Source organism: Barbatula barbatula, assembly GCF_947034865.1.
Source record: "Barbatula barbatula genome assembly, chromosome: 5".
Taxonomy (NCBI): domain Eukaryota; kingdom Metazoa; phylum Chordata; class Actinopteri; order Cypriniformes; family Nemacheilidae; genus Barbatula; species Barbatula barbatula.
This window is the reverse complement of record NC_136769.1, coordinates 19,533,301-19,545,386: the sequence shown is the minus strand read 5'-3', so window position 1 is coordinate 19,545,386 and position 12,086 is coordinate 19,533,301. Positions and strand designations below refer to the sequence as shown.

The following is a 12,086-nucleotide window of genomic DNA, read 5'->3' as shown; positions in this document are numbered from 1 at the left end:
ATGAGAGCAGGTTGTGGGAGTCGGCTGAAATGTTCCCGGAGCTGCACTCTTATAGAGGACTAATGATAGCAGAAGGTCATTGGATAAGGATATGATTGACAATCCAACGTCTAAGCGAATTACTTGCCGAAGACATTAAGTCTCTGTCACTGTCTCATCCGACACCTCTAATTTATTGAAGCAGCGCCGTTGAACCCTGCTGGTAATGGTCAGTTAGTACAATGATAAGAGTGACATTTCATTTAAAGGAACAGTTTATCCAAAGGAAAGAAATTGTTGATTCAACTTCATGTAGGCACCTTTCCTTCTTCTGGAAAAAAATGTCTATACATCTATATGTATGTAAACATGCTTTCAAACGTTGGACGATCCCTGTGGATACATTTTCAAATGTAATGGATTGCATAATGAAAGTGAATAGGGGCTGGGTTTGTAGTTCAGAAATTAGGTAATATTATTCACCGTAAACTCTCTGTAATGAACTACAATATTGTATACTATGTACATGTAGCATTTGGACTACGTTTTCACTGTTTCATGATGCTTTGCCATTCTGCGACCTGACAGTCCCCATTCACATTCAGGAGACCTTTAAACAGTAGGATGAGTAAGTAAAGATATTTGTTAATGGTGAACTCTTTCTTTAAGAAGTAAGGATGGCATGGAAAGGGAATGGAGGAGTGTTGAATAGGAGAAGCATAGAGGAGAGACAGAGGACGCTGACAGGAACAACCCACCCATCCTTCTTGTAGAATTCCAGCATCATGTTGTCAGTGGCAACGCTGAGTGGGCGTCGGCCCTGGTCATGCTGCTGCTTGCGATCTGATTGGTCCATTTCTGGAGAAGGCATGGAGCTGTAGTTGGAGTTGTGGTTGGTGTGGACTGGGCTGCCGTAGCTGCCTGTCAAGTTGAACTCAATATCTAAGAATAGCAATGAAAAATTAGTCCAAATCACACGGGAGAGCGCAAATAAATGTGTTAGAATATGTTTTCATGACTCGAACCTCCAGGGAAGAACCAGTCGGCGTGTTGGATAATCGGCTCAATGATGCCAACGATTTGCAGGGACATGGTGGTCATCATCTCCGTCATGTTCCTGCGGAGATCAATGACCCATTTGACCTAAACACTTCCTATTCTGAAGTTAAAATGCATGTGGGTGAACGTTCAAAACCTAGTTATATAAAATAACAAACGCCAGCCTATTTAGAATAATGTTTGCATGGTGATAGTATTTGTTAACACAAATGTGTTTCAAATGTTAGTCATTTGTCTCCAAAAATAAAGCAGAAAACGTCACTGCCATATTAACCAAAAATAATGTATTCAAAGTCAAATAAAAAGACATGTTATATGTATTCTCAGTGGTTGGATTATGGAGCTAGAAACTCCATGTAGACATGGGTTCGATACCAGGGATTTCACATACAAATTTACAGTCTAATGCAATGTAAGTCACTTTGGATAAAAGCGTCTGCCAAATGCGTAAATGTAAATCAAAATATCTTCATATTTTTGTATTACTTTTACTTATGTGAAATGTGGTAGTGCAGATGAAAGACGTGCACTCACCCTTCAGAATGCGTCCACAGCAGGTTGGGCCCGAGAACTATTGCTATGTTACCTGGTGTCATTTTATTGGCATCCTGATACTCTGTGAGCTTGGCTAAGAATTTTATTAAATATCTGAAAAAAAAAACATCAGTTTCCATCTCAGCACTAACCAAGGGTTGTAGCTCTGACATTCATTCCTCTGCTTGCAATTCCTGTACTTGTATTATTAATATTTCAGAGAGCTTGACACAGGAGACTGAGGCAGGTGTAGACAAACACGCATGAGCTCTATATAAAACCACATTTAACCTTCAGGCTATATGTGGAATCCTTGTATGATCATATGGGTTGGTGCAAAGACTTAAGCTAATAAGATATATGGTGAATATTTATTCATAGATATATATATATGTGCATAATTAATAGATATTGTGTATGGCTCACTAACAGAATGCGTGTCAGGGTAGATTTTGTTCGCGTATAATCTTAAATTGATATATTATCCATTCATTTGGCTCTTATCAGACAGAGTTGTTGTTTCCCAAATCAGTTCTGGACAAACTGAAAGGCTGCATTTGTCCTTGCCAGATACAGCGTCTGTAGAGTTGGCACGCTGAACGGGTTGGACTGAAGGATGTTTTTCATCTAAAAACTATTCTCGGTAAGGCTGGTGAGCTGTGCTAACACCACGGTCAGAATATACAGCTCACTAACACAGTCTGGTAATGTGAAATAAACAAGTGGAGGTTATATCGCTCTTTACGCTACAGACATTTCAGATAAGCCATTGGTTTATGCCATTACTTAAATATGCAGAGATTTAAAGATCACACACCTGAAGTTGTTCAAATTATCTGCTGGTAGTTTCTCACATGTAGACAACAGGGCTTGAAGTCTTTTATCCATATCTTGAATACTAGAGAGGAAAAGATTGTTTAAGTTAAATGGATCTAATGCATGTTTGTTTAGATTATGGCAATTTTCCAAAACCCAGTGTGCCGCCTTACTGTCTAGGCATCTACAAGAGTGACAGGGTGTGCCTGGTTAGCATGGTGTGTGTGATCTCATTCTGCTCCAAAGACAACAATTTGAAAGTATTTGTGTAATATAATGAAATATCATTGTTCCATCATAGAAATCATAAATATGTAATTATTTCGTTATTTATTTCACATTTCGCATCTAAACTAATGAAATCTACCATTACTTGCCATTACAGTGCTTTTTAATGCATACTGTATGTGTGATGTTGCCTTAGAATAATACATAGTGTTGGGTCCGAGTCTACCATGTCGAGTCTGAGTCAAGACTAAGTCCTTATTAAGTAAGTCGGAGTCCAAGTTCAATTCCAAAGGGGACTTAAATCCTTAAGTCCTTAACGTCGAGTCCAGAAGGTTTATATGATTGGAAATTGCATTATTTTACATCCCTTCTAGTTGCACAAATTAAACATGAAGGAACATTAGAACTGTGGAAATATGTCAACGCACATACATTATCTACTAGAGTATATCTACTGGCTTTGTTTGTTGAATAAAAATGACACATATCTGCATTATGATTGGTCAGATTGCCTGTCAATCAACCTCTTGTGAAAGTTCATTTGTAAACACTGTGCTCGTAAATAATTGTTTTGATCTTTACAACCGTGCATTCAGAAGTTGTGTACACTCTTCTTAATCTTTCAAATGTTAATATCTTATTTAGCCTCTGCTAAACAAATAAATGAAATAAAATAAATCTGTTTAATAATGCTGAACACCTGTTTAGGGCAAATACTGTGCATATGCCGACCTGATGCCAACCATTGAAACATAAATGTCAGCGATTGCCTATGCTCAATGATGCGACAACATAATGTAATTAATTTATATATAAGTCATTTCTTTTTGCTCATCCAGTGTCTGGACTCGACTGTATTCCAAGTCCAAAATGTCCAGGTCCGTGACAAGTCGTAGTTCATAAAAACTACGCGTCCGGACTCGAGTCTGAGTCCAAGTTTGAATACCGCAACTCTAATAATACATTAAATGCATAATTTTGCAGCGATGATTTCATTAGTTCTGCATCTAAAATGTTGCCAACAGTAGGTAGACAGCTAGGGAATAGAGCTATAGACAGTTTAGTGATAACAACATAAATAAACGTTACGTGCGCAAAACTTAATCCACAAAGAATCAATGAACTGTTGAGTTGCTTTAATTCAAATTAATACAAATTAATTCCAACACAGACTGTAGGTTTACTTTGGGCCAGCATGGTTGTCCAATGAAACTGTCTATATAGAGACAAGACATCAGTATGGCAGACTTATAGAATGTGTGTTAGGATAGACATTTGTTTCTTACTTTGAGGCCTGAATCCACTCGTCATAGAGGTCAAAGGTCATTAGAGGTTCGGGAAGTTCACGCAGGTAAGACTTCAATGCCCCTGAGGGAAGCAGAGGAGAAAGGGCAGACATTCATGAGAGAGACAAAGAGTGTAAAGTCAAAATCTGCTACCTGCCGGCTGCGGACACCTTACATGGTGGCACTGGATCACGCCACAGGTCCACTATAATGAAACCAAATTAACCTGGCACAGAATTGAGTGGAAATTGCTGTGCGGTCTGACCTTTTGTAGCCGCAATCTGCTTTAAAGGATACTGCAGGTGAATCAGTGAATGTTAAACATCAAGAGAAGAGAGAGAGCGGAAATGTTCACCTGCAATGGCGTGCGGATCGGCCGAGTACTCCTGCACGTCAATAACCCCGCAGTCCAGCGACGCCTTGAGCTTCTTCAGCTTGGAGGCTGAGGGGGCCACTCGAAATAAACCCTGCGAGAGACCGGAAACGTTAAAGTGTAAAGTTGACTTTTTTAGTCATGATATTTCACTTAGAAAGACTTACTAATAACAGCATAATGACCACGGTTTGTGTTGTTTGAACGTGACTTTTAGGAGCAGTTTTCCAGCTAACACGAGTACGTTCTGACGCCGTCGTCAGATGGTCTCCACTTGGTCACCTTGACATATTTTGTGACCGCATTCTGAGGACGTCTTGTCAACGTTCCATTTCTTAGAAACATTCCGGAAACATCCTAGCCACGTCCTCAGATAACGTTGTGATTTAATCCCATGGATAACATTGTCGCGACGTGATGTCTGGTCTTCAGATAATCTGGACACTGGTCATTTGATTAATGAATCCGGTTATTTCTATTTATTATGTTATTGTATGGAAAATGTAAGATCAGAGTATAATCTTTTATAATGTCAAGACGAATGCTATTAATCCGACTTCTGACAGCTAATAAACTGGTGTTTAATTCGATACCATAATAAAAATTGCGTCTCTATTAATTTAGTGCGAAGGTTTTATATGTGCACGCATGTGGCTTCTCTGTTCTGCAAAGGGCCGAGCGCTTGCGTCAGTTAAACCTCATTTACCTCACTGCCTGATGTATAACTTTAGCGGTTTATTAATATTCTTTCTTTACTTTACACCTTACAGATGTGAGAGTTAACACATACTTTTGTGATTTTCGAACAATTTGGTGCGTCTAAATGAACGGACCCTGATGTTTGTGAGTGTGACTAAAGAAGCTTTTGATTGTTGTTTCTAATAACGGACAACCTGCTAATGCCGTAAAACAAGAATATAATGTTAAGCTTAAACATAATGTTTATTAATCTCTGTCAATAAATATCTGCTTTAAATCCTCATTATTGCGTTGAAGTCCAAAGTTACGTCGTCACGGCGAATTTGGGAATCACAAAGTTACGTCGCTGGAACGTTCTTATGGTACGCCGTGGCAGCGAATATGGTCCGGTCTAAGTACGTCGTCACAACGTAACTGTGTTAGCTGGGTTATGCCTACGTATAAAACAAAATGGCTAAATGTTTTGCACAATGAAGATGGATAGCATCTGTGCCGTCCCACAAAAAAACACAATTTGCTGGCTAGGTATGTTTTGAAGCAAGGTAGATGGTTTAAGATGGTACCAACCAGCTCATAACCAGCTAAAACCAGCTACCTTGCTTCTAAACATACCTAACCAGCATGTTTTGTTCAACAGGGATTGATTACTAGAGACACTCATTTCGACATGTTCCTCGGTTTGCAAAAACGAGTGTGAAATATGTCAGCGAATATAAATAATGGTGTTGCGATTGGTTATTTCCAGCAGTCTCGCACCTCTTCCTCCATGCCACACTCCAGCAGCATGGTGACGCAGGCTTCAATGGGGAAAGCGATCTCCCGGCCACTGAGGGCCAGATGTTCCTCTAAAGGTTTTCCATAAGATGGCTTCTCTATCCAGGCCTCTGGAACACAACGCGAACACACTCACATTAAAATATCCGCTTTTGAAGCTGTTCAAACTAAATTCAAGAAACAGGCTTACTGACAGAGCCACACATGCACATAAAAGACACCACTTCACCACACTCAAAGTGGAAGGAGTGAGTCTCACCCTGTTGAGCTTTGATCTGTGGCAGCACAGCCTGCAGAATCTCCAGAGACTTCCTGTGATACTCCGCCTGAACCTCGATGAGCTACAGAAAGAGGAATATGATAAAGTTCAATAATATAGAGGTTTCTAAAAGTGATTACAGAAACTCATTTGCATTTACTTAATCGATTGTGAAGCGTCGAAGGAACAATGTTAACATGTAGAGATACTTGCCGTTTGAAAGTAGTTTGCATAGTCGATTTCTTTGGCCACAAAGTTGTACATGTCCGCTGAAAGCTGGTCCTGTAAAATATATCATTACCATTTTTTTTGCATTTTTCCAAAATTGGGCAAAAACATGAAACAAAAAGAGTACGGCCTAGCTGTAAGTGTTTGAAAGAAATAGCATATAATAAAATGTCCCAGTAGTCTGACATCTACCGTGCGTTTGAAATTGCCTACTTCCATACTATATAGTAGGCGAAAATGAGTATTAGGCATTAGTAGTATGTCTCGAATCAGTAGGCTAGAAATACCCGGATGGTCTATTGTTTCTGCAGAGATTTGTGACTGTGCATCAGATGGACACTACTCTGTCCCATGATGCATACGAGTCACAAACATTGCGGATGCAGTACGTTGAAATCTATTCATACTAGCCCACAAATACTATATATAACTTTTTAACAGTCGATAGCTAGGTACTTCATTTAAATCACTACGTACTGTCATAGTATGCGATTTCGGACGCAGCGATAGTAAATTACTATAGCTCTGCTAATATTAGGTTTAACCAATTGAGAAAAAGTAACACATTACCGGAAGGTGGGATCTTGGACTAATTTGGAGTAACTCATTTTGGACACATTTTTATGTTTATAAAGGAGTGAGAAGCTGTGTCTGAATTAGCGAACCTGTTCACCCATTCACTATTTCCTATAGATCGGATGAAAATAGTGAACGAATAAGTATATAGCCTGCATTGGACAGCCGCGGACATTCGTCATAATGCTTATATTACACCTGTGTGGCTTTATGGATTGTTTTGTAAAATGGTCAAATGAATTTTCACCTTATTTGTCACGTTAATTGTATTAGTTTATAATAAAGAGAACAAAACGACTGTTTGTCACGTTTAGTTACTATTATGATTATTACGTTTAATAAAATATTTAAAATAAAACACTAGTGTATGTAACATTCATTTAATTGGCTTATTTTTCAAAAGTTAAAAATAACCGTGACCGGGAACAAACAGAAGTGTATAAACGTGCATTCGTGGCATTAAAAGTCGCTCTCCTACAGCTGATTCTAATCACTTTGTGATTCTAATTCCCGTTGTATCACGGGAAATTGTGAGCGAGTAAATACATTGGATGTACAATCAAAATCAGAGAGCATTGTGGGTAAAAACTAGTGTACGAATGTAGTGAGATGGGGTAGAGAACAACACTACAACAAAGGCGGACACCCGATATAGTGCACTATATTGGAGAAAGGGGGCAAATTCAGACACAGATTGTGAGATCTCTACCCTGCAGATCTCCATCCGATTGGCTGTCTCCTCCATCTCCTCCCTCAGAGAATCAGCCTTGGCTCCGCCCTGCAGTGCATTACTGGGGTGACCCGAAGATTTGGATGACTGTTGCCACCTACAGACCAAGAGAACAAAACAGCACGGTTAGCACATGTGTAAAAATACAGAACAGTCAAACCTCCAGGGTGATATCCTGTACCGTGTCCTTGCAGAATCCATGTCCAGGACAAGCTTGGCTAAGTGTTTTCTCTGTTTCTGAATGTTCGGAATTTCTACCTGAAAGGGTATGCACAGAGAATCATTAAGCAATGTTATGTACAGTAAATATTCAAGACAAGAGTTTAAAGGAGAAACCATTAAATGAGGATGATAAGGGTCACATTGTAAGAATATTATAGCATTGAAAGTTCATTATCGTGGATGCAAGATATTTGACTGAGAAAACATGCTCACCTCAGCCAGCTCATACAGAGGCTCCACAACATCTCTTTCAATCTGAATCTCAAAAACAAGCAGCTCTTGGGCCAACTTCTCCTCTGAATCCCCACAGAGTTTGAGCATTTTGCTGTTGGAAGACACAAAACAGAAATACATCTGTCATTCCAAAGCATTTATACATTTCACATATAAAACGGCAGTGACATCGCTTTAAATTTACTTCAAATAAAGATTTGTACTACAAAAAAAATAATTTTGAACAACACAGAGTAAACGGTAAACTTTAACATTGGAAGAAAATAGTTCCTTTATGGTCGATCATCAAAATATATTTTTCTCTTTTCATTTTCCAGTACAATGCATGCTTCTGTACATAACGCACCTAAAATAGGTCCCTATAAAAGTATGTGTACTACAGCAAACTGCACCGTACTGCATGCTAAAAGTAAATAGAGTACATCACTGGTGATGGAAAGTGGTAAAGCTGTATTCCCACATTAGAAAGTGCTATTATGTCATACAATTGCATTTGTATAGCCTTTGCATATTGTAAAGCACATGACTGAATGATTGTGTTTTAAAAGCTGCAGGTATAGCATTTCAATGCATTTTCTAGATCTGAAAATGTTAAATAAGTAAGAATGTTGAGCATGCACATCTATGCATAAGCATGAGCACATGCACGATTGTACACAATTGCTGGAAAAGATGCAGCATACCATCATCAAGACACCTGATCAGTGTACAGCATGCTAGAGAGTAGAGTTGAGCCGGATACTCGGCTGAAACGAGTATCCGGTACGGATAAAGCATATTTGCCGAGTACAAGTATTATACGAGTAATACGAGTCAATATCTGTGCTCGGATAGAATAAAAATCCTCATTGGGTAGCTGACTGTGTTCTGTGTTCTGTGATAGGCTAGTCACAGCGCCCTCCCTTACACATACAGATTTGCTCACTCACTCACACACAGAACAGCTCTCTTTCTCTCTCTGTCTCTCCCTCAGTCACTCAGGTTTGCGGGTCTTTTCCGTTAACGTTTAGGGTTTCTTCAGCTTCAGGTTTGTTTTTTATTTCGTTTTTTTCTGCAGTACTTATTAACCAGTAGAGTTCTGGTAAACGTGGGGTTTGTTCAGACGTGGTGCTTGGTAGAACGCGACTAGCGTTGCGTCTCTGCCTGTCTGAGATTTTTTTTTCTTTTTTTAACCGTCTGCTGACTCTAACCAGTTTTTTGACTTCACGTATAAAACTATAATATTTCAAATTAATTAGCTACACACACTCTCTCTCTCCCTCCCTCCGCTGGTCATCTAATTTTTATTAACGTCTGCTAGCAATTGCATGATTAAAAATAACATACTGGTTAAAGCCCCGCCCCTTTCAAGACAACCCGACCACTTCCGGGTTAAACCCCGCCCACTTCCAGGTTAGGCCCCGCCCAGTCCGAGTACAGATACGGATACAGATAATTCATATGGTTAACAGATACAGATACAGATACAGATAATGCTGTACTCGCTCATCCCTACTAGAGAGTATAGAATATGAATTGGACTGCAGCCCAGGAGAGAAGTGAAGGTGATTAGACATCACAGGACAACAGCAAACATTTACAGTACGTGATCTCTCACCCGAGAAGAGAGTCGTCTCCTAACACAGCCGCTCCTTCAACCATACATTGAGCAAGTGTCGTCAGCGGCAGTTTTTTCTGTATAGGGACATATTGAATCAAAGAGTCATGAGTGTGAGAGTGCACAGTTGAAAACGTCTTGATTACGGATGTAACCTCAGTTCCGTGATGGAGGGAACAAGACGTTGTGTTGATCCGACAGATGGGGTTTGATCTTGAAAACCTATCAACTCTGATTGTACTTTTTAAAAGGCCAATGAAATGGGCAAATGGTTCGGCACGCCAGTCTCGGCCCCATACATATGGGTATAAAAGGAAGATGGCGCATTCATGCCCATTCATTCTCCTTTTGGGCTGAGGAACCTGGGAACCCGGGGAGCCTACCGACAGTGAGGTGATATTTGGAAATTAAACTGCAGCAGTGCAAGCGCTCGACACGAGTGTCGAAGAACTTACACACTTTGGAAGGGTTGGTCGGTCCCTCCAGGTGTAAGATCGACCTGGGGTACATCTACATATCCCTAGCTGCCAATGCCAAGGAAAGTCAAGGCAACGGAGCTCGTCTGACGTGAACGTGCCGAAAAGTGGGAGTACCCTGTCTTTGTGAATTTGTCATGCACGTCCTGAAGAGAGCTGCGGGCTACCAATCCAGCCGTGAATGTTTCGGGAAGGCGTTGCGATGCACTGCAACCCGACGCTCGTGGCCGCCCGGGCGAGTATGACTGACACTTCTGCGTCAGACTCGTCCTGGGCTCGACCGGCCAAAGTCGGGAGCTCCATGGAGTCTTCCGCGTCTGATGCCAGGAAGTTGCCATTCAACGAAAAACTCATACTTGTCAGAATCTTGTCCGCTATGGGCCGGTCAATGCCGCCCATTGGAAGTGCATATTGGGGTATGAACTTTCATAAAATCACACATCACCACCGCCGCTGCAGATGGCTCGGAAGCCGCCACAAATTTCTTCAGATCTTTAAGAAAATTTGTTCTTTTAGACACCGTATACAGGAGGCAATTCCGCTGATAAGCGTTGGATGATGCAGATGGTAAATAAAAAGAGCGATAAATTGCTTAGCATAAAGATGATGCTTCACAGGGTCTGAAGAACAAAAGGTGAATGAATGGGCCTTTTAAAAAGTACAATCAGAGTTGATAGGTTTTCAAGATCAAACCCCATCTGTTGGTTCGACACAACGTTAAGAGACCGACAGAAAGGGAACTGGAATGTGAGTTGAGAGTTGACTTACTGAGGGTGATTTAACTGATCTCTTTTCTACATCAGTGCCCTGCTGACCCTGCAGACAGGCGGTGAGCTTCTTGTGTGTGCTGTGAGAGACCTGCTTTACCAGGTCCAAACGCTTCTCCACCTGAGTATAAAATAAACCCTTCTGAAGAGACAAGTTTGCATACACACACATTATAAAACAGCAATGCAGAGTAAAATCAAGTGAAATGCGAAATAAGCTGAATTTACATTGGATGCAACTAATGAGATATGCAAAAGTGTACAAATTCGTCAAATCCATTCAGTCCTTTCCTTATCGTAAATGCTGCAAAGACATGTTCCTTTCAGTGTCAAATGTACAGAATTTCTGTTTTGGCATCATCTAACCTGTAGCAGATCTTCACTCAGGACCTCTGTTTTTTCTGCCCTGTAATGATGGAGAAACAGTGATTATGATGTTAGACCAGCAGGAGACTGAATAATTTGGATGCAGATTTCCTTCACCGTGGGAGTGTCTTTGAAATCCCTTCAGTAATTAATTAAACAAGCTGTTTAAAGCATTTATATGTGCATGAATAATAGTTGGTAAACAGATAAATCGCCGGGTTTATAACGTTTCATTGATGTACTGTTAAGTACAGTATAAATGGAAATTATTGAATCACTTTTATTACAGGAGATGTATAGTAAATTATACTTTTTGTATAAGATTTTTTCCAAATAAATATTGCTTAAATTTTTTTTGTTTTAGCAGACAGTTAAGTAAATCCTTAAAAAAATTGTGATATCGAGTAAAAAACCGTGATGAATTAATCGTGATGAATCGCATCCAGAATAAAAATATGTCTACTGTGCATATTCATTTTGTATATAAGAACACGAAAACATACAGTACATGTAACATACTAAGTTATGTATTTATTTATATTTACCAATAATTTAAATGATATACAAATGATTATTCCAGTTTTTTCTGAAATAAACATGTTTATAAATACAACATTAATATGCACACCACAGAGACACATATATCATGTAAACAGAAACATGTATTCTGGACATGATTAATTGCAATTAATCGTTTGACATCTTTAAAATATATTTTAATCTATCATACTCAGAACTCAGCCATCAACTGATGTGAAAATCAATAAATTAACACTCATGATCCCCTTTGATGACCTCCGTCAATTAGAAAATTCTTCAGGAATCACAGCATGTCTGAACCAAGGAAACAGAGCAGGATCTCTCTTTTTTACCGCACCTCAGA

General features: G+C 39.6%; 1 protein-coding gene across 1 annotated transcript in view; it reads right to left on the bottom strand.

Annotated features, from left to right (window-relative positions):
- arhgap44a (Rho GTPase activating protein 44a) overlaps positions 1-12,086 on the bottom strand; it is a gene marked incomplete at both ends in the record, with an annotated part of 47,860 nt that overhangs the window by 17,755 nt on the left and 18,019 nt on the right. The window contains 15 exons of the mRNA XM_079457409.1: positions 738-921; positions 1,005-1,096; positions 1,573-1,686; positions 2,390-2,470; positions 3,903-3,984; positions 4,258-4,369; positions 5,731-5,858; positions 6,008-6,089; positions 6,221-6,289; positions 7,521-7,638; positions 7,723-7,799; positions 7,977-8,088; positions 9,595-9,671; positions 10,839-10,958; positions 11,204-11,243. Of these exons, the coding sequence (XP_079313535.1) occupies positions 738-921; positions 1,005-1,096; positions 1,573-1,686; positions 2,390-2,470; positions 3,903-3,984; positions 4,258-4,369; positions 5,731-5,858; positions 6,008-6,089; positions 6,221-6,289; positions 7,521-7,638; positions 7,723-7,799; positions 7,977-8,088; positions 9,595-9,671; positions 10,839-10,958; positions 11,204-11,243 (1,488 nt within the window). The remainder of the gene's footprint in view (positions 1-737; positions 922-1,004; positions 1,097-1,572; positions 1,687-2,389; positions 2,471-3,902; positions 3,985-4,257; positions 4,370-5,730; positions 5,859-6,007; positions 6,090-6,220; positions 6,290-7,520; positions 7,639-7,722; positions 7,800-7,976; positions 8,089-9,594; positions 9,672-10,838; positions 10,959-11,203; positions 11,244-12,086) is intronic.